Here is a 22,312-nt window from a genome sequence, read left to right as displayed (position 1 = left end):
GGAACTCACAACCTGACCTGAAAGCTTTTTCCACATCCCTGGCATGAAGCCTCACTGGGCCCGTAGCATCAGTCTGCACAGATGTGTCCTGTGAAGATCTTCTGAGTATCTGACGCCCTGAACTCTCCAGCCCCCTTCTTTCCTTCCAGCATGAACTGAGACTGTGAGAGGTTAGTCTGATGGATGGACAATCTATAGTCTCATACTAGCAGCTCCCTGAGCTCAGGAATTCCTGCTTCCTCTTACTCGGTATGGACTAGTGTGATCAGGATACAGTGAGACTCAGCTACATGATGTTTAGTGAACATGTGTAGAATCGATCAATGACTGGATGATAACTGGACCCCGAATGTATGACAACACACCCACCATGTGCTTTGGCGAGGGTCTCTTTTTGGTCTTTCCCAGTCCTCATGCCAGCCCACGAAGTGGCTATGTTCACATGTCAGATGAGGAAGTGGACACAGAGACACACTCACTAGAAGGGACTCGATCTTGGGAGCTAAGTGACGAAGTCATCTTTACATCTTGACTGGTGTCAGGTTGACTGTCTGTGGCCTCTGAGGAGGCTCGGAGCTCCTTCATGGGTGGGGGATGGGGTGAGGGGGAGCGGGTACGTGTGCAAAGCAGGAACCTCTGCCTTCGCTTTCTAAGGCTTCCCGTCTATTTGAGGAGGCCGACTTATGCATGCGGAACATTTGGGAAACGACACAAGAAGCAGTGAGCGTGGCGCTGAACCGCACATGATCAGGTGCCAACCGCATTCTCTGCTTTCACTAATCTCGGTCTTTTAATACCAGATGGGGACCCCGAGAATAGATTTCCTACCCGACAGCCGAAGAGCCAAGATGGAAACCACAGGGAAGGCTGAGGCTTACTGAGTTCTGTACCCATTAATGCAACACCATGCCTGGCCCACAGCAGCAGGCCCAGCAGGTGGCCACCCTTGGTCACAGGCGCATCTCTGTATTAGGTGCATAGTGAGGGCTTTACAAGAAGTGTCTCACCAACCTCACAGCAGCAGGGTGAGGGACATGTCCAAATAATGTGCACGATGAATAATGCTCTCAGAGAAATGGCTCAGCATTCCCAGTGTCACACAGCAAGGGAGGTGGGGGGTGGGGTGGATCTGAACTGGGTTCTGTCAGATTCCGTACTCCAGACTTCTGTTTGTGGCGGGAGGAACTGCCATTGACCTGATGGATAGGAAGATGTGAGGTTGAGGGAAGAATGGATAGGAAAAAAAAAGAGGAGGGGACTAAGAAAGGAGAAAGGTCAAAGGTGAGGTGGACAAGAAAAGAATGAAGTTAGGGAGGAAAGAAAGGGGAGAGAGCAGGAGAATGACCAGAGGAGGGGGCAAAAATGGGCTATATGTGAAATATGCTCAGATAAGCACTGACATCCTTTCCCAAGATTCCCATAGACCTCTGACCACCCACGCCTTCCCCCTGAACAGCCTCGGAGGGATGCTCTGAAGGAGCACTATGTAGAAGCTCATGCCTTGCTTCTTGTGCATTCTGAAGGTAGAGATTGAGCACTATGCCCTATAGTCAAGGTGGCTCAGGCAATAGGGAACTGTCTCTTGCAGTCCCAGACTCAGGAAGTCTACAACCAAGAGCTGAAGTCACTGATCACAAATGGCCACAGAATCCCAGTAAACACACCCATCTTTGTGCATATAGGGCACACGGAGTGGATCTGCTTCCCTTCGTGTGTGCGTTTTCTTTAAGACAGAGGCAGAGTCTATAAAACCAGAATGCTACCCTTCTGTCTTTCTTTAACCTGGAGACCCAGTCTCCAAATGCACCCAGCCTAGGGGTTACAGTTTTCATGTAACAAATTAGGGAGTCACAAAAAAATTAGTTCACAGTAGGACAGATGAGAGAGGAGTCAGACCTAGAATGGGGCACGAACAAGCCAGCTCAGCTGCAGAGCAGAGGGATGCGCCATGCTGAAGCTCAGGTTGGACCAGGTAGGATGAGTCTCTCATGGTAGCCAGCACTTCCTGGCAGAGACTGCAGCCCAGGTAAGTCCGGCAGCCAGGGTGACTGACGTGTGCTCCTTGAGCAGCTCCTGGGCATACCCTACCTGCCTGCCTGCAATCTCCTTCCCCACATAGTCTGCTGCTGTTGTGCAAATTCCCAAGAGGGAGGAGGGGGGCTGCTTTCTCCTCTCTTCCCTCCTCTTCTTGACGGTCTTCTCCATGTATTTTTCCTCAGACTTTGTGAATGTGTACCACATGAGGTCTGGTCTTTTGTTGCACGTTGTGTGTGGTGTGTGTGGCATTGGTTTGTGGGTAATACCTACTCCTTAGGGTAATATCAAGAATGAATGCACTATTTTGAGAGTAACTACTTGGTTGCGGGTGGGCAGATAGGTCACAAACAGTTGTTGAATGAGGGAGGGAGGGAATGAATGTTCACTCGAGAAAGGGTGCTGCTTAAATGGTCAAGAATAATCTAGCAGTCATCCATTTTTAGTAATTAACTGATCACCGAGCACGGTGGTTTGAATGAGAATGGCCCCCAGAGGCTCATATATATTGAATTGTTGGTCCCTAGTGGGTGGGACTGTAAAGGTTTAGGAGGCGTGGCTTTGTTGGAGGCGGTGTGTCACCAGGGTTGGGCTTTGAGGTTTCGAAAGCCCATAGCATTCCCAGTTAGCTATCTGTGCTTGTGCCTAACTGTAAGCTCTCTCGGCCAGTACTCCAATACCATACCTGCCTGCCTGTTGCCTGTCTGCCGGCTGCCACGCTGCCTGCCATAAAGGGCAAGAACTCACCCTCTGAACTCTCTCTGCTATTAGTCGCCCTGGACACTGTATCTCTTCACAGTTAAAACAAAGTAACTAAGATCCTAGCCAAAAACAAAGCAAACAACAGAAAGCTCTAGTTTTCCTTCCTCTCACCCTCCCAACCAGAGCGACTACATCTGTGTCAGACCAGCAGCTGAACAGATAGGGGAGCGCTATAGCAGAGCAGAGGGAAAGCCAAATGGGACAAAAGACAATGAGATCGAAGGATGTGAGGTAAGAAAAGGAAGCCTCAGGTGCGAGGTTCCTGGTGGCGATGAGTTGTGAAATAGTTCAAAGATGGGCAGAGGGTTACCAGAAAGAGAAAGGGATGTGGGATACTCTAGGCAGAGGATATGCAAGTGGCTTGAAGCAGGGCCCTAGAGGGTACCTCTGGGCGATAGGGAGGGCTTGTGTGACTAGATTCCCCAAAAGGCTGACCAACAGATGGGAAGAATTGGTAGACAAAGCCAGGCTACAAAAGGTTCAGGAGCTGGAACTTCATATTGGTAACTTCATGCTATGCCCCCTCAGAGGCAACCAAACCTATGCCTCTCGAAGAACTTAGCCATGTCTGGTCCGTAGAGCTGAGGGATTCCCCCGTAGGCTGCTTCTTCAGAGGATTGTAGCAAGAAAACAAGAAAGCATCCTGGCCATTGGTAACCTCTCAAACACTGCTGCTTGTGAGGATTCAAGTCATGGGGAGCAGTCTGGTATGTCTCCCTCGATGTGATATCCCTGAGGAACTTGTAAAGATGCCTGGGGCCGTACCATGTTCTCTTCATCAAGGCCCTCCTCTGTCCCTTGAGTCCCACTAGACTAGTTATCTTCTGGGAACCCCAACTTCATAGTTTCCTACCTTTCCCAGAGGACAAGAAAGAGACAGGAACTACCTCCTATGTCCACCGCCATCCAACACTCCAGGGGAAAGGCTCAGGCAAGCTCCAGATACCCGGTAGACAGCAGAGGCTTTGAACTGGGAAGAATTCAGAGCAGGCTTTTCAGGCCAGAGGTCCCCTTGTCCCTCATTTGCTAACATGAATGACCTTAGAAGATTAGGTGAGAGCCCTGGGTAATGAATTCTAGCCCCAAGTTCTGGCTGAACAACTTCAGACAGGTTCCTAATTCTGAACAAGCCTCAGTGTCTCTCCACGGTGATGTAGCCTAGGGGGCTTTTGTGGGCATCACGTGGGTGATGTAATTCCAGCATCGGGCAATGCAAACGGGAGGTGCACGTAACACTGAGTGCACCGTCCCGGCTGCACAAAACAGGACTCATGTTGGGATCTAAGCAAGGGTTAAGAGCTGCAGAGGTGAAGCATGCTCTTCTGAGTCCCCGAGCCAAGGTGCTGGCCAATTGTGGCCCTGAAGGGTAGCTAATGGTCTGGATGAAGAGAGGTAGCTCCTCATAGGTCCCATATGCCTGGAGTCAGACCGCACTCCTGTATGTGCAAGTTTATGTGCGTGAGAAAGCTGATGGCTCTTTGCACCATGAGCACATATGAGGGTCTTGGCTGGGGTCTTAACAGCTGTATCTCCCCCACCCCCTGTGTGTATTATGGGTTTGGAGTCTGTGTGCAACGTCTCAATGTCTGTGTGGGCTTGAGGGACCTGTGCCCATATGTTCATGATAGCATATATGTGTGCGGGTTTTTGAAGCCATATGTTGAGGGATGCTTTGAGTTCCAAACACAACATGTGTCTGATGCTGCAAAGGAAATGACTGGTCAGGGGTCTGGGAACAGTGGGGGTCGGGGATTCTCAGTGCAGGTGCACATGGAATTCTCAGTGAAAGTCCAGGCACACAGGGCAGACAGGCGGCTAGGCTGGGGAAGAAGAAATTCCGGAGCTTTCTAGGGGGACACCTGTCATCAGCTGCTACCAGGAGGTGAGGCCACAGGTCCCCAATCATTGCCTTTTCAATGGAAAGCTGAAGTGAGGCTTGAGGGTCCTTGTCACCTGAAGGGAAGGTCATGGAAGGAAGATTGCTTTCTAAATTCAAGAGTTAGCCCCTGGGTCCCTAATTAAAGTACTGCCCCCCACGGATCTGCAGGTGAGAGAGCAAAAACACACCACACACACACACACACACACACATACAGAGAGAGAGAGAGAGAGAGAGAGAGAGAGAGAGAGGGAACACCAAAAAGGGGGATGGGGCAGCAAGGGCCTAAGGGGACCTGCAGTTACTTCTCTCTCCCCACTTCCCCCACTTTCTGTCACTGAAATGAGCCCTGGTCCTGCGGGATTCTTTAGGTTCCCAACACCTTCTACAGAGTTCAGAGGAGCCCTTCTTTTTGATGACAACTCTCTTTGGGTGGGGCAGGCTTTCCCCCACCCCAGAAAGCAGGCAGTGGCAGTGGTTAAATGATTTTTCTCTGAAGCCAACTGAAATCTTAACTCCCTCCATCTCTCTCTCTCTCTCTCTCCCTCCCTCTCTCTCTCTCTCTCTCTCTCTCTCTCTCTCTCTCTCTCACACACACACACACAAACACACACTCATACACACACACACACACACTCATACACACACACACACACACACACACACACACACAAAAACACTCATGTTCATTGGGGGGGGCGGTCACCTGCTGCCTCCTCCTTCCCAAGCTGCACCTACCAGCAAGGTGCCTGACCGCATCTGTCTGCCCAGGAGGACATCCTCGGTGTCGCACACAGCCAGGAGTAGAACAGTATAGACAGCAGGGCCAGGTCCCCACCCTGCCCCTCCGCAGTGCCCGCGGCGGCCTCCGCCACCCCCACACCCCCACCCCGCACCGGGTTCTCAGCCCCGCTCCACTCCGCACCAGTCCCTGGCGCTGTTCATTCATGATTGGTACTCGGTCCCCTGAGATCCAGTCTGAGCGCGGGGCGGAGCGGCCGGGTGGTAGCAGGGGCGGGCAGGCGGAGCGCAGCTCCCGCACCGCACGCGGCGCGGGCTCGGCAGCCTCGGCCGGGCGGGCACGCCGGCCCCGTGTCCAACATCGGGCAGGCTTTGGGGCTCGGGACTCGGCCCTCGGAGAGGCCAGTGGCCAGGTTGGGTGCCCGCACCGGGGGGCGCCTGTGAAAGCTCCCGAGAGCTTCTGGCCCTGGGAGTCAGTGCCTGTGCCTGGCTGAAGAAGGCAGCAGCCACAAGCTCCAGGCGCCCCGGCCCCACGCTTTCTGAATACCAAACTGCAGGCGAGCTGCCCGGAGCTTTTTTGCTTTCTTGCTTTTCCTCTTCTCCAATTCAAAGTGGGCAGTCCACACCGATTTCTTTTCAGGGGAGGGAGGAGACAGGGCCAGGGGTCCCAAGTCGCACACAAGTCTTCGCTGCCATGGGGGCCGTCATGGGTACCTTCTCGTCCCTGCAGACCAAACAAAGGCGACCCTCTAAAGGTAAGCACACTGTCCTCCATTTGCTCCCATGGATAGGTTTGGGGGTACTGGGTGTTGGGATGAAACGTCTGTCTCTCTTAGTTCCAAATCCAGTGTCCATGAGGGTTTTGGACAGCCTCATGTATCCAAGGAATTAAGAACCTCGTGGGAGGGTTGGTGGGAAGACCCAGGGGCAGCGGCCAGAGTGAGTGCTGTCCCCCAGCAGGGGTATGTGTACCCTTCTTTTCTAGGGAATATATGGGAGCAAGATGAGGCAGATTCACAGGTGGAGAAAACTGCGTTCTCTGGGGTGGGCGGAAATGTTGGGAGGCTCTTCCCGCTCCCGTGAGGGCGGACGTTGGTGCAGCCTCGTGCATCCAGCAAGGGTACTTACACTCGTGCATGTCTCCTTGGGAATAGCCATGCCTTGCCAGGTGCTAACCTGGGAGTCTAACCATGAGGGAGACAGTGATTTACCTGTCCATCCTTAAAACCTCTGCAAGCCAAAAGGAATCAGCTACGTCCAGGTGGTAGAGCCCCAAGGCACAGGTCCTGGGACACAAGGAGTCTCTAGGAAAGAACAAATAACAGGGCTTTGCTGCTAGGGCAGTCTGAGGACTTCAGAGCAATGGGGAGGACTGTAAAAAGGTGGCTGGGATGCCAAGCTCACATATGTCCCTGTCAGGAGCTTGCTCGGCAGCTGCCTCTCTCCAGCTGTGGCTTGCCCATTAGCGGTGGGACAGTTTAGGTGCCCATGTGGAGTCGGGCCACCTTGTTGGGCCCAAAGCATACAATGTAGGTCTCTTTTTCAACAGGCAGAAAGTTACTTACAGGAACAAGGAGACTGGAAACAATCGGGAAAAGATAATGACAGTCTTGGTTTGCTTAATGCTCAGAAAGCCACTGCAGATCACAGAAGGGTTCTAAATAGTTCCACACTTAAACATCCAAGTTCTGAAATTTAACGTATTCCGACTACAGGTGGGGGCACAACACACACCTTTTGCTGACTGGTGACCAAAGCTGTGTTAGGGCAATAGTGGACCTGCTTCATCTCATCTTGGTTGGGAGTATATGCAGAGAGACCCAGGAAGAAAGGGTCAGGCTTCTGGTCCAGTCCTCAGAGACAAACTGGCTGAGGACTGTAGAAAGACATTCTCAGGTGCAGATCCCAGGTAATAAGACCAGGTTTGCATGATGGACCAGAAGCAGAAGGGGCTTCTGCTTATCTTTTAGGTTCTTTGTCCTACAGAGAAGGCACTGGTACTTTTCAGTAGCCCAAAGAAAGGCAGGTCTGCAAACCTTGTCGCCGGGTCTTGGTACTCTGAGCTCTGCCTCTCCTGGATCCTGAGGTGCTGCTTAACTGGGACAGCATTCAACACCAAGTCCAAGTCAGCTCCCTGATCATCCTTCTTAATGACATGAGGTCCCACGGGCCATGGAGGGGATGAATGGTAGGGCACAGTTAACTCGGGCTTCTCTAAAAGCACCTACAATGTCTGTATCTCCTTGTGAGGCAGGGAAGCATCACAGAGAGGTCTGTGGCTCTATAATCCAGTGGAGGGTAGGTGGGAATCTCATCTTTATCAGTTCGGTCTTGGACCTTGGGTTAATATCACTCTCCCTATTAGCTTCAATTGTCATATACATCGAATGGATGAGGACGCTGCCTTTTGTGAAAGCCAGCAAATACGGAGGGAGGAATGCCTCATCTCTGGTGGCTTTCTGAAGTCACTAGAAGAGGTCGTATGAGCAAATGGGGGGATGATCGATGTCCCTGGAGTTGTAGGGCTCGGAGGTCACCATCTGCCATTCCAATCTCTCACTCCCAAATCTGGACCACCTGGGGACAGTTCCTGCAGGATTCCAGAGGTCACAGAACCATGTTCTCTCTCCTAAGAACTAAGAAAGAGGAGGGTGTATGGCCACTCACTGTGTGTGCCACCCTGGAGTGCCTGGCACAGTGTTTTATCTAAATATTCTCATTTGATCTTTATAAGAGCGTTCAGGGTTACCAGCTAGGTCCCCCAGCCAACTCCTAATCAGAACAGTAGACTTTAGCCTCAACTGTCCACAAGTGCAACTGTGAATTTTCCCTAACCATTTACCCCCCAGAACAGAGTCCAACTTCACTGTCTCATCGATGAGAATGCTAATCAGTAAAAGTCTCCCCTGAGGGGAGAAGCTTAAGGATATAGACAGGGCTCCACTGGAAGTCTCACACTCAGGAATCCTATCCTGCAGTCACTTTCCCCCTTAGCATTATTTCTTTCTTTCTTTTTTTTTTTTTGGTTCTTTTTTTCGGAGCTGGGGACCAAACCCAGGGCCTTGCGCTTCCTAGGCAAGCGCTCTACCACTGAGCTAAATCCCCAACCCCCCCCCCCCTTAGCATTATAATCTCTGCAGAGGGGAGGCATCTCACTGGATATATTTTTTTCCCGGGTTCCATTTGGTCCTCAGATTCTAAAGGTTTTACTCTTGGTGCTGTCACAGGAACCACTGTGTCAGCTCTAAGATGTCAGGCTCATACCTAATTAGATGGCAGTCAGGAGAAGGTGGTGGGGATTTTCAACAGAAGAATCTGTCTCCCTGCTGGGTTCAAATCCAGGCTCTACCACACTAGCTGTATGACTAAGCCTTATTTTCTTCCCCTGTGAATCAGGGACAGTAGTAGTTACCATCTTAAAATAGCCGTTGTGCTGTGTGCGTTTCGGGGATGATGGGAGGCAAGCACTTTGCACAGACCCTGTTCGTGATTAGTGGTCGGCAACTTTTAGGCCCTACTCAGTGTCTGGCTACACTGCTGAGCCATTTGAATGCCCAGAATCGGGCTATCCAGCAAGTAGGCCGCTGAGAGTTGTATAGTTTATTCCTAGAATGTCATCTAAGCCCTGTACAGGCAAACAGGACCAAAAGCCAGACACTGGTATGCTGAGCCTTTGCTGCGGCCCACTGACCCTCTGCACTGTGGCAGATTCTGGAAACATCACAGCTGACTCAGCTACAGCATTGAGCGCTTAAAAAAAAACCCGCAACTTGGAAATGCAGGCACATCTTTAAAACAGGGCAGCAATCCTGTGTGATGGGCACCAGGGAAAGAGTGCACCTAGCCCAACCTGGAGCTCAGGATGCACTCCCCGAAGGCGGCAGAAACCTAAAGTAATTTAAGAGCTTTGCCACCAAACGAAAGCACAGAGTTCACTTTCTGTCCTCTGTTTGGAATCTTGGTGTGTCTTTAACTGAAAATAGGAAAAAGAAAACCTTGCCTGGGGGTTTCAGACACTGTCCCCAATCCTAGGTAGGGTTTCTTTTGCAGGCAGTTTCATGTGTACTTTTTCTTGCAAAGACTCTGCTTCTCAGATTTGAATGTGGGAGATTTGAATGTGTGAGCATAGCAGGAGCACACAGGTACAGTTGCAGCCTCCACAGCCATCCAGAGGCTCCAGGAAAACACTAGCCCAGCACCATCTAACGGAGGGAGACTTTGCCCGTAAGCGAATAGCCCCATCCTTAGGTGGCTGAGTTCCAGTTCCTCCATGATCAAGTGCAGCATTCGAAACTTTGAGAGGCTGAGCTTCAGACCTCCATAGTGCCCAGTGAGTCACTGAGAAAAAAAAAAAAAAAAAAACCCATGCTATAGGATGGTGTTTATCTGGTCACATGGCAAGACAGAGTCAAATAGGAGGCTGGTCCTGGGGGTCCGCAATCGGAGAGCCTTTTGGAAAGTTGTAGAGGCATAGAATTCCCAGTGAGTCTGGCCTTGAAGTTGATGGATAGGACGGTATGTTAATCCTAGAGAGCCTTGGGAGGCAGCGATGGGCAGACGGTAATGAAGAAGCAGTGGTCCCAAATCATACCGGCCTGGGTTGAGAGACCACTGACAAATCACTCTGCCTTAGAAATACCCTTTCCTTCATCTGTGAAAGGGAAGTATCAAGCAATAGACATGTGTGCGATGTGGGCTTTTTTCACCTCAGCATCTCTGCCCATCATTTAAGCTCTGGAAGTCTCCTACCCCCACCCCCAAGTCCCCATCTCAGCTACTAATTCAAATTCAAATTCTACCCACATTCCAAGCACTCTCTCAGCTGTGTCTGTATTCAAGAAGCCTTCTCCAAGCCCCAGAGAGAAGTGACTTCTCCCAACGGAATTCATAGCATTTTTAAGGCGTACATTCGCTCTCCTGACTCACAACCCCTGCTCGGAATCAAACAGTCAATGGAAGTGTTAACCCTCTCCCCATCACTATAATATAGGATTCTTGGGGCAAAAAAAAAAAATATGTCTGAGTCATTCTTCACAGTTCCTGACTTGGTTCTTCGCACATAGTAGGTACTCAGTGAACACTTTTTCAATGAAAAATTTAAACAATGGGATAGTTGGTCTCTTATCATTGTTCCTAAGAATTGCAGACCCTACAGGAAAAGTTAGCTCCCCGCCGAAACTTCAGTTATCAGACCCTCCGCCTGAATGAATTCTCTTATTTGATCTGGGGGCTTTGAATTGGCTCGGTCTGTGAAGTGTACTGAATCTGTTTACCATTTAGAAGGAAGTGCTGAGAACAATATCTCCACACCCCAGCTCCCGATCTTCACAGGATTGGGGTAAAGGGATGAGCTGCCTAAAATCACAGGTGCTTTCAGTCTGGTTCCAGGAACAGGACTGAGACCCCTTTGTCTACCTAGAACGGCTTTGCTCAGTAAATTCTTTGTACTGCGTGAGGCGGGAGTTAAGCGCATTCCTTAGGAGATGGGCGAGTGATGGATGACTGCACAAATAAGAGAATCAATAAACAAGAAAAATGAATGAAGGACCAAGTGGATAATCAAAGGGATGGCAGAGGATGATTGATTAAGTGAGTGTGTGATTAAATGACTGTATCCATGGATGGATGGATGGATGGATGGATGGATGGATGGATGGATGGATGGATGGATGGATGGAATGAGTGAATAAATGAATGATGAAATCCTGGGAAAATAGAGCAAAAGACTTTTTTTTTATGAAAAACAATAGCAATGATTGAGCATTTGTCTCAGTTCATGGCTGCCGCTGACAACACGAGAGCACGTATGAATAAGTTAAAGAAAAATAAGAAGCGGATTTAGGTCTACAGCTCTGGAGTAATGAAGCTCTAGTGGTCATAGTAGCCCATGTGGTGACCAGTAGCCTTCTTGCCGGCAGAGTCCCGAGCACACAGCACATCCGAGGGTGAGAGGTACCCTAGAGATTCCCTCTCTTCTTTAAAGCCTCCAGGATGACTCCACTCTAAAGACCTTATCAAATCCTAATCAGTAACCCCCCAAAGACTCTAAACTCGATAGTTCAAATTTCCTCTTAATACCCCACGATGGAAATCAGGTTCTAACAGGAGCTTCAGAGGGGACACGCCGTAATAGCACCCACAGAGAAACATGGAGGAATCAAAGACACAGGAACCTTTAGTGCAGAAAGTTAATAGCAACACTTATAGGAAGGACCTTCTGGAACACACTTTAGAAGATCCTGGGAAGTTCTAGCTACCAATAGGCACGTAGTGTCTGTAGGGAAAGTGGAGAGAGGGTAGCCTATCTCTTGGCTTCACGCTTTTGTTGGGAGAAAGCCCAGGATTGCCCTCCAATATCACCTCTTGTCTTCCAGGTTCACCATTACCTGGTCTACTTGTCCACCCCGTCATTTGTTCACTTGGCCAATCCCATGATTATGACCTAACCTGTTCCCTGGTATCGTTTCTGCCCAAGATCAACTCCGGCTCCCGCGCCTCCTCCCATCTCTATTCCCTACCCCACCCCAGTCACCTGGTGAACTCCTACATATTCTTTAAAGCCCCACCCAACGTCATCTCACACTCCTTCAGACAGAGCACATCTCCCCTTCTCTGGTCCCCCATGGCTATTGACGCCATACCACAGGATCATACATTGAGACTTTGTCTACACGAGGCTACCGTTATGGGCTTACATCAGATCCCTGTGCCTGGCTCTTGAGGGCTGATTCTTATTCCAGAGCTCCCATCAAGCCTGACACCTGGACTAGCCTTGATGGATGTTGGCTGCACGGAGGAAAGAATGGATGGGTTGGGGGAAGGGGAAGCACACTCTGGTGCAGAGGAGAAACCCAAGATCCAAGTCTGTACCTGGGAAGAAGCCTGTAACATTCTGCATAATGGCCCTGGAGCCAGTACTCCCATTCGTCAAGCAGGAAAGGGACATAATTAGAAAGGAAAGAGAGGGAGAAAGAAAGGTCCCGGGGCTTTGGCAGAATCTAGTTTCAGCTCCCTCCAGGTGCTATTTTAAGTAGGTCACCTTCTAGAAGTAGCCGTAGTCAGGTGGGAGATTGCTCTTGTCCCCATGTGCTGGCCATGATGGGAATACTTTAGATTAATTCTTATTATTCCAGGCCATATGAATAGTTTGCTTCAGAGCAAGAATGAGACCTCATTAAAGTCAGGGTGCTGAGAGAAGGGTACGTGACAGTTAGGACCGCAGGGTCAAGGTTACAAAGACTTAACCTCCTTTGTCACTCTATTTGTAGGGCTCTTCTGCCCCTTTTAGCTGTGGCATTTGATTCTGTGCCTTGGAGACCCAGAGCTATCATAGCCACCGTCACTGAGATTCTGAGCATTTCATAGCCATTCCCACCCATGGGAAGTTGTCAGGCTCAGCTGATGACAGAAATCCCCAGTGATGAGATATGGAAACATAGATCAGCTTCCAGTACTAACACCAATACTACCTAAAATCGACCAGTCCTCTACAAGACGCCAGACACTTTGCTCTTCCAGTTCCTGGGTTGCTTTACCTCAACCCTGCAGGACAAGAGGCTGTGCTGGTTCTTGTGGTGTAGCGAGAAAACTGAGGCTCTAAGAAGGGAAGCGCTTTGCTGGGGCACTAAGACCAGAAGAGAGAAGGGGCTGGTCCTGGCCAATGGCAGAGTACATGCTTTGAAGCCTTGTGCCAGCCTTCTCCCTCCTGGCCTCATACAAGTAGCCTGGGGAGTTTGGGGACCAGGCAAAGTAGGGGTACAGATGTAAAAAGTAGTATTCAAGGAGAGACTGAGGCTTTTCACTAGCCATACCAAGCAGTGAGCTCAAGCCCCAAGAAAAACACTCTTAACCTGTCTACAAGCCACCCCTGGATCTGCTCTCATTTCATCTGACACTGTGAAAGCCCCGGAGTTTGAAATGATTGGGGGCAGAAGGCCAATTAGCAAATTCATTAATAGGATTAAACCTCTCTCCTTTCCTCTAATCATTTATGTGAACTAGATTTCTCTCCCTTTGTTGCAGCCATCATGGCGTGTCAGGGAAGGATCCAGCAACTATTTAAGCATCTTCAATCCGTGAGACTCTCAGACATCCAGTGGTAGGCAGGAGGGCTCAAGCAGTGTATGAGTGGCATCGGCGCAAAGCGGCCAGATGCAAGAGGTGTTGTACATCCGCAAACAAACTCGCGGGGACCTTCTCTTTATTTCTATTCTGTCCTTTGTCAGGCATCCTTAGCTCAAGTCACCATGAGGACACACTCATGGCTACACAGACCCAATTCTCTGCAATGCACTAGCTTCATGACCGTGGCCAGGTCACATTGTCTGTATAAGCTTTACTCTCCAAATTATCCAGAAAACTGGGGCACTGATAGTAACGCCTTCAACGTTGTTATGAGAATTAAGCACAGCAATACCTTCAAGGCGTGGTCAGCACACGGAAGGAACGCAATCACAGTGAGCCATTGCTCTCTCTATGCTGGTTCAAAGCATGGCCTCAGACCAGCAGCTTCATCTTAACCTGGAGCTTGTTAGGAATATAGAATCTCGGGCCCCAACCCTAGAAAATCCTAAGCTGTGTGTTAACACGATTCCCAGATGGTTTGTACACCCACTGAGCTCTGAGAAGCAGTGAACCAGGACATGTACTCTAGAAATATATAGGTTATATGACATACGGTGAGGCATCAAGTTGATAGGGACCTCTGGAGTCCTCTGGCTTGAGCCTCCTATTATGGGTAATAAAGATAAAGACGGAAAGTGGTCACATGGCTCTAATGTCAGCCTGGCTGACTACCCTGGGTCTGCTTGTCTTCGTGTGAATTATTTCATTCCAGAGTCCCAAGATTAGCATTTCTGCAACTGGGATTCTCTTTCTTTTTAATGAAACAGAGGTGCAAGACTAGGCATTCCCTCTAACTTTTAGAAACGTATCTGTACATATACGTGTATATCTGCATGGGTTTCTATGCTCCATGTACATGGAGGTGTGGGTGAGGCCAGAAGAGGAACTGGAGTTACAGTGTGTCATGTGGGTTCTGGGAACTGAACCTGTTAGTCCAGCCAACCGAGACTCAATATCGATTCTACCAACCATTCCTTAGCTTTATCTCCATGTTCTCTGCTACCTGAAGATATGATGGGCAGAGATTATGGGTCTCCATCCTTCTTTCTAAGACATAAATCACAGCAGAGCCTGGTGGCTTGCAACTAGACACTTTCCAGTACAGGAGAAGGTGTTGAGAATACCCACATCCTCTAAGCAGGCCCGCAACCGAGACGTATGTGCGAAGCCTTTTTGTTGGGGCGTGAAGCCAGAAAACATAGTAGAAGTTAGTGGGTCTGAGCAGGTTAAGAAATGCCCTGAAACATGAAAGTCAAGTCCCCTTTTCAGGGCTTTGAACAGGCATGATGTGGGGGTAGGGGCTATAATCTCATTCCACATTTATGCTAGCGATTAAGGTCATACTGTTATTCTTTGTAGAGTAGGAAACAAGGGGTCTGAGGACTGGGGTGTCCTGATTGGCTAGTGATTAGACAGGAAGTCATCTTGCACCAAGTCTTCTAGCTTTTAATCCCTAGGGAGAGGCTAATAAATGCTGACAGTGTTGGGTTCCTAGGAACCAAAAATGGCAGCCATCAGCCTCCTCTTGGCTCATCAGCTCCTCACTGTGCTGACCCTGACCTGCTGAGAAGAAGTTTCTAAAAGAAACCATGCAGTTTCAGCCTCCAAGGGGAGGCCGTGCACTTACGTTCATGCACAGAAGGCTCGAAGTTAGCCTCACAGGACTCTCCAAGAGGGCCATGCTGCATGCTCAGCAGGCATCTCCTAGATGGTTTCAAGGGGCTCCTTGCCCTCCTTCTCTTCTTGTACACGATGAGAACTGCACTGGATTAGGCCTCCAAGCTCCATTGACCCCAACGCTAAAATAATCTCATCTCTTAACTTTCCACTGACGGCTATTTAGACAATTCAAGACAAAACAGTTAAAAAGACAAAAACCTATGAATATTTGAATTTCTTCCCATGATGACTTCGCTGGCAACAAATTTTGAGTACAATATGTTGTCAAAACACATTTATTCAGTTTCTGGTTGCCGGTGCTTTGCTGATGCTGTAGGAACATCTGGGATGAGATTTTCGACATCTCAGCATTGGAATCAGAGCAGACGATAAGAAGAAAGGTGCTTTGGAGACCCACTGTGTGTCAGAGGCTGTGCAAAGTGTCAAAAAGTAACAGCAAAATGAAAAGAAAAGATAAATAGATAGTAGAAAGCAGAGGAGTCAGGCAAAATGTTTAGGTGGCTCATTCTGTCCAGTACTCTACTAAGTAATTTTGATGCTCTTGACTGCTTTAACCCTTATAGCAATGCAAGGAGAGGAGTTCTTTTTACAGATGCAGTCTCAAATGACAGGAAGTAGGTGCTAATAGGTGAGGAAACAGAGCCTCTGGAAGAAGCAACTTGCTCAAGCTCCCCCCTAGGGATTGGCACCAGATCAGAATGACTCTAAAGCCTTTGTCCTTGAGGTTCTTCACTCTGGCAATGACTAAGAGGACAGAAAATCTGTTGATTATCCACCTAACACCCCAACAGTTTGCTTCTCTTTCAACCTTGGAGTCCGCAAGGACGTAAACATTTCTAGCCAAGGGAAGGGGAGGATAAAGTGTATGGGTGGGTAAGTTAACCCCTCAACATCCGTGAGCTCCATGTCTTCAGAGCTAACCTTGATTGATTTTTTTTGTATGATGGTCATGATGTTTGTGGTTGGTGGTCATTAATGATGGCTACAGTGGTGGTGTTGGTAAAAAAATGGTAGTAATGGAGGTCATGGTGGTGGAGGTGATAGAAGTGGGTGTTATCAGGGATAATGATGAGCTCTGTCAGGGTAATGTTACTGATGATGGTGTAAGTGTTGGTGGCAACAACAATAGCAGTTCTGCTAATGGAATTATCGATGTGTGCTGCTTGCCTGATGCAAGATAACAACGTTAATAGTTGTGGGTAACCAGTAGGGCCGGTGCTGTTGATAATAGAGGTGATGGTAATGATGGTGGTTACACAGACGGGTGATATGGGTGGTAAGCATTTATGAGCAATAGTGTTGTTGGAAGGGTGATGTGAATGGTAATACTGGCACTGATGGATTCAGGCAAATCATCACCAAAACTACCTTAGGCTCTGCAGAATTTCCCATTCCCACTTCTTGAGTCCCTCCTCCAGGACATATTTGTCAGAAGGAGAAAAGAGTCAGACGAATACCTGATGACTTCACATGTCTTTCCTTACATGGTTGGGACTTTCAGGATAACTGTGATCTAAGCTGTCTTCTTGACGCTTGCATTCCAACATAGCATTGCAGTGTTGGGCCCAGTATGCAGTCATGTGTGAAATAAATCTCTCTGCAGTGGCCGAAGACACTTGCAGAAGAACACAGGTGTCTCGGATGGCCTCATCAGAGTGAAGTGTCCCATCTCTGAGGACCACACAGGGGTGGTTTGGTATCAGTTCTCCATCACTCCATTAACACCATGCACTATGGGCTCTGCAACCACTCTTTTCTGGAAAGTTTGGAAAGTTCTGCCCTGGGAACCCCCTAGGTGTTGACCTAGCTCCTAGCTTGACTCCTTGCACCACCACCACCACCACCACCACCACCACCACCACCACCACCACCACCACCACCACCACCACCACCATGCCCATATGGCTACGTCTGCTCAGTTCTAATTCTGTGCTAACTTTATTACAAGAACACATAGAGAGATGGCAACCCACTTCTGAGGTACCTTGGTTTCCCTTCTTGTGCCCTTGCTATGCATCAGGAACAAGATGCAGGTACTGCCTGGAGATGTTCTTATTGGCATTCGGTCCACACCCATCCAAAGAGACACTGCAGACCTGAATTCAAGTGCTAGTGGTTCCACAGCTCATCCTCTCCACACGTGAGAGACACCTGCAAACCCCCCATTAACTGTGTATTCAGCTCGCAATAAGGCTTTGCCCTGACAAAGCGTCCTAAACTGACAATGTTATATACATCAGAGATGGATTGAATCTATTTAGCCTGCCAAACATCTGTGCTCGGCCACACTGCTCATGGCAGAGAGCTGGTGGTTTCCTCCCGTGATCTGGGGCTGGCTGGGAACATCTTGTGAGAGTGTGATTCTATATCTCCCTGGCTCAGGAAAGCTCCAGACTCAAAATATGGTGCTGACTGGATGTGTATCGTGTTCATCCCGTCGGCAAGCTGGCAAATCACTGAGTCAAACTGTTGTAATCTGAGGGTCTGTCACATGCTCATAGTAGAGCATTCGCATAGCCTTTTGACACATACTAAGGGTGCAGTAAAGAGTAGCCTTTGCGGAGTTGGGGATTTAGCTTAGTGGTAGAGTACTTGCCTAGCAAGCGCAAGGCTCTGGGTTCGGTCCTCAGCTCCGAAGGGGAAAAAAAAGAGTAGCCCTTGCTAATACTGAGATTTGTTCTATTCCTGTTGGAGAGATGAGGCACCAATTGGTCAATCAAACTAGATTTTTGTGTCTCTGGTGCAATAGGCGTGGGTGTCATTTGTCTTGGATCCCTGATCCCATGATTCTGATCCCAAGGAATCCTTTGAATAGATCACCTCTTATTGAGAAAGAAAAGAATAAACCTAGATCTTTAGACAAGGGCCATTTTGCCCAATAAGGAATAGAATTTGGATACTAAATGGTCTAAGGATTTAAACACTGCAGTTTCCTTCTCTGCCCGCATGACCTCAGCCCACTCCTTCAGTTGGGCCTTGGATTCTTCATGAGTCCCTTGAGGTTGGCAACACTGACCACATGGGCTCCTTGGGAAGAGTCTGGAAAATGAAGTGTAAATGGAGCGAGGGTGAGAATTCATCTCCCAGGCAGCTCAGAACGGGAGAAAATGGAAAGACCAAAGTGGTTTGGGGATTACAGCTGCCTGCAGCCTTTATGTGTCTCTGGAATTGATTTATTGTTCCCCTAAAATCCTGAAACAGAATCAAAGACAAGAGGAAGAAAAGGAGGCTGCAGGGAGGGTAGGAAGGAGTCTGGGAGGAAATGAAAACATGGAGGTGTGCAAGTAGTCGATGCCCACCCAAGGAAGTGGTCCACACGGGGAGAATTACTTGCTTGTTTTTGTGAGTGTATATGTTAAAAAGTATAGAAGGGGGCTGGGTAGGAAGAACTCCAGCAAAGACATGGTACAGGACAAGTCACAAGGCTCCTTCTGCAAATGGTATGGACTGAGGCAAGGTAAACTCTCACACTTATAATACCACATAGGGGCTCCATGTGTGTAACCATAGGTGTTCCTTAAGGAGCATTTGGTATGTGTCTGTGTGGAAAGAGAACACGTGCTGTTGCATATGTAATATCAGACAGTGTGCTGGGCACTTCCCCTACGTTACTTCGTCTAATTACTTCACTACCCTGTGAGGCATCTGATCTGTATCTCAGAAGTAAGAAAATAGAATCTCAGAGTAGACATATGAGGAGCAACCTGAAGTCACGTAGCTGGGAAGGTGAGGATCTGTGTCGGTCCCCTTAGGAACCCTGAGGTTCCGTACCTACTACCAAATATTTGAGAGTTGGGGAAGTTGAGGCTTGGGATGGTGCTTTCCTACAGTTGCACAGCCAACCTCTAGGACCTGGAGGCCAAATTCCAGCTCTGACTGCCTAATCTCCCATTCCTTCCCTTTTCTGGGGCCCTCACTCTTCTCCTCCTCCTCTCCTTCCCCCTCCTCTTCTTCCTCCTCTTCCTCCTCCTCTTCCTCCTCCTCTTCTTCCTCCTCCTCTTCCTCACTGTCTTTTCTCCCTCATCATCCTTTTCCTCATTATCTTCTTTCTCCTCCTTTTCCTCTTCCTCCTTCTCATCCTCCTCCTCCTTCTCCTTTTTTTTTGGTGGGGGGCTGATTCCCAAAACTTTGGGGGAGCAATAAACCAGTTCAAAAGATAAAAGCTTCACAAATTTCCCTCCCTAAACCTGGTGTTTACGTGCTGTCTCCACGGCTATCCAGTCCCCACCATTGCTCTACTACGTATGCCGGAAGGCAGAAGTGCATTCCGGTCTGCCACTATGGTCCCTCTCCTGATTCGGAAGACGGTCCGTGTAATGACACACTTAGACTCGGAAGCCAGGAAGCCTCCATGGAGTGCATGATCTTGGATAAATGCCTACTGTATTTGAGTCTCATATTTATCATCTGTTAGATAAGGATATGATCTCCCTCCTTGGAGTGCTGCGACAGAAAGTCAGATTCCTCTACAATCACAAGTCTAACGACTCTAACAAATATGACAATTCCTGGCTCACGCTGTCACCCCCTCACCCACTGCTCCTGGCAGATATTGATCACCCATCACAGAACCTTTTCCTTCCTCACACAATGTGATCTTGGGATCTTTGTCGACAGCACTCTAAGCAGAGGTTACCAGGGCAAAGTTATCCGTGTGACCAAATGCACATTTCCAATTCCTTCTGCTCTGCAAGGCTAGCCTGCTGCTCTCTACCACTGTCTGTGTGTGTGTGTGTGTGTGTGTGTGTGTGTGTGTGTGTGTCTTGTGTGTGTCTGTGTGTGTGTCTGTGTGTGTCTGTGTGTGTGTCTCTGTGTGTCTGTGTGTGTGTTTGTGTGTGTGTTTGTGTGTGTGTCTGTGTGTGTGTCTGTGTGTGTATCTGTATGTGTGTATCATGTGTCTTTGTGTGACTGTGTGTGTGTGTCTGTGTGTGCGTGAGAGAGAAACTATTCTTCCATGCTGAAAGATCATTCTAATGATTTGTGTATTGATTTATTTGTGCAAATTCTCCAGCCTTTTAAAATCCCACCAGCCACATATTCTCTGTCAGACTCAGGATCTGCAAGTGACATCAGTTCACATCTGGGAGAGGAATCAGAAATGGGAAGAAATCCCTTCACAACACACACCCTCAGCCACCTTTGGGAGTAATACAAGAGGTACTGTGTGAATGTGAATTTGAACTCTTTCAAACTATTTAATACTAAAATTGGCTGACAACTATACTCTCAAGAGGAAGACTCAGAATAATTTATACCTTAGACTAAGCAGCCCAGGCTGCCGTAACAAATAAACTCCAATGTTTCAGCAGCTTAATTAACAGAATTCCACTGACCATTCCATAGGAAGAGCCAATGTGAATCTTTCCAACGCAAGCAGCTTTTTTCCCACATGGTACCCAGAGATCTAGCCTCGTTTTACCTTGTCACTCCATCAGCCAGGGTCTGTCCTACGTCTAGGAAAAGGTGGGGAAATGGCACTCCAATTTTTAGCCACTTTTGCCTAACAGTGGCAAACGTGACTTGGGCTTCAGGGTCCGCACTTTGAAGCCTTATCTAGTCGCAATGAGGAAGACATCTGATTCCTATTCAACCCTGGAACTACCCATCTTGGAGAAGCACACAACAGAAAACGTAGGGAAGATCACACATCCAGGTCTGCCACAGACAGTAGTTGAGGGATGGCATCAATTCAGCTGGGTGCCTTTTGGGCTCTGGCAAAGCTGAGTCCAGGTACCACTTGGTCACCTTGTGACTTTGAGGAAGCAAAAGTCAACAGGAAAAGGTTCACGCTAAACCTTTTGAGGGAAAAAGCCTATGTGATCTTTCTGTTGAATGCCTCCCTCCCCCAGAAGGGGAGGCAGCAGATGGCTAGAACCCAATGCCATTAGGCACCCCAGTGGCTCGCCCAGCATCCCTATGAGTCTGAGACTGCACACTGCCTCAGAGAGAAGTGATGCTGGTCCTAGCAGCTTTGGCATCCTCGTTCTGTACGTTGTGTTTTCTAGCATGGTCTCATGATCTGAGTGAACAGGAGTATTCTCCTAACAGATGGGACCCTGTTGGGTGTGCCAGCAAATTCAGGCTTCTGAATCTCCCGGCTGTCTGCCAGAGGCTGAGGAATCCGCCAAGGTAAAATGCCACCTTGCAAGGTCTCTGGGAAGCAGCCAGCAGCCTCTACTGTGCAATGCTCCTGTCCCTCGTGGGGTTTTTCTGGCCTGATATAAGCGCTTGGGAGCCACATCCGTGTCTCAGCTCTGCTTCCAGCTGCAAGGGGAGCTTTCTGACAGCTTTGGAAGGAAGAAAACAGGAATGGGAGGAAGCGAGAGAAACAACCCAGTCTTGGAGTTTCCCTCCAAAGCCTATCTCGTGAGAGCCTCCCTCTACAAGACTTGGAACAAAGGAATGCTGGCGCTTTGATTATCTTATCCGCAGCAGTTGTTGAAATACCTCTGACACCCGCCAGCGCCTTAGTAAGAATTATAATTACATTGGAAGACCCCAGGCAACCAAGTAAACTGATTAGCTGTTTGTGCAGAGTCGATGGATTTTTTTCCCCCTCCCTCTGGGTCACAAATAGGGCCTTGGGAGATGGTGGGAGCCCTGTGGGTGGGAGTCATCCAGGATGGGGCTGCCTATATCCAGGAAGTCAAACTGAGTGGTAGTGACAGGTTCCCTTGGAGCCTCTGTCTGACAGGTGCCCACTTGACCCCAGCACAGGCTTCCTGGACTCCCTCCCACCAAGGTTGTTGGTTGATCCTGAGCAGATCAAGAGCCAGGCAGAACAGGCTGGTGGTGGCTGGAAAGCCCTCCCCCAGGAAAGCCGAAGCCTTCTGCCAGGCATAATTATTGTATGGATAATTACACAATTCGGAGCCTGCTGGAAAACCCTGGGCTGGAGCCAGAGCAGAGAGGCAGTGTTCTGGGACTATAGCCGCTTGCTGCTTCTCAGAGTTGAGTTTAAAAGAGGATAACCCCTCCCCCTCCTAGAACTCCAACCTGCCCTTGCTGATGGCTCCCAGAGTAGAAGAGAGGCAGAGTTGATGGGTTCCCTCTTCCTCTGCTAGTACGTTTACCAGAGAAGGTCCCAGAACG

At 49.0% G+C, this 22,312-nt stretch overlaps 1 protein-coding gene across 4 annotated transcripts in view; it reads left to right on the top strand.

Moving 5' to 3' along the window:
• Positions 1-22,312, top strand: part of Kcnip1 (potassium voltage-gated channel interacting protein 1) — a 369,300-nt gene that overhangs the window by 146,615 nt on the left and 200,373 nt on the right. For 2 of the 4 annotated variants that reach the window (NM_022929.3, NM_001261389.2), the window contains exon 1: positions 5,602-6,171. The exons of the other annotated variants lie outside the window; for them this stretch is intronic. In NM_022929.3, the coding sequence (NP_075218.2) occupies positions 6,111-6,171 (61 nt within the window). In that variant the 5' untranslated portion in view covers positions 5,602-6,110. Of the gene's footprint in view, positions 1-5,601; positions 6,172-22,312 lie in introns of those variants that run through there. 4 annotated transcript variants of the gene reach the window in all.

Source organism: Rattus norvegicus, chromosome 10 (assembly GCF_036323735.1).
Source record: "Rattus norvegicus strain BN/NHsdMcwi chromosome 10, GRCr8, whole genome shotgun sequence".
Lineage (NCBI taxonomy): Eukaryota > Metazoa > Chordata > Mammalia > Rodentia > Muridae > Rattus > Rattus norvegicus.
This window is presented reverse-complemented; position numbering and strand designations above follow the sequence as displayed.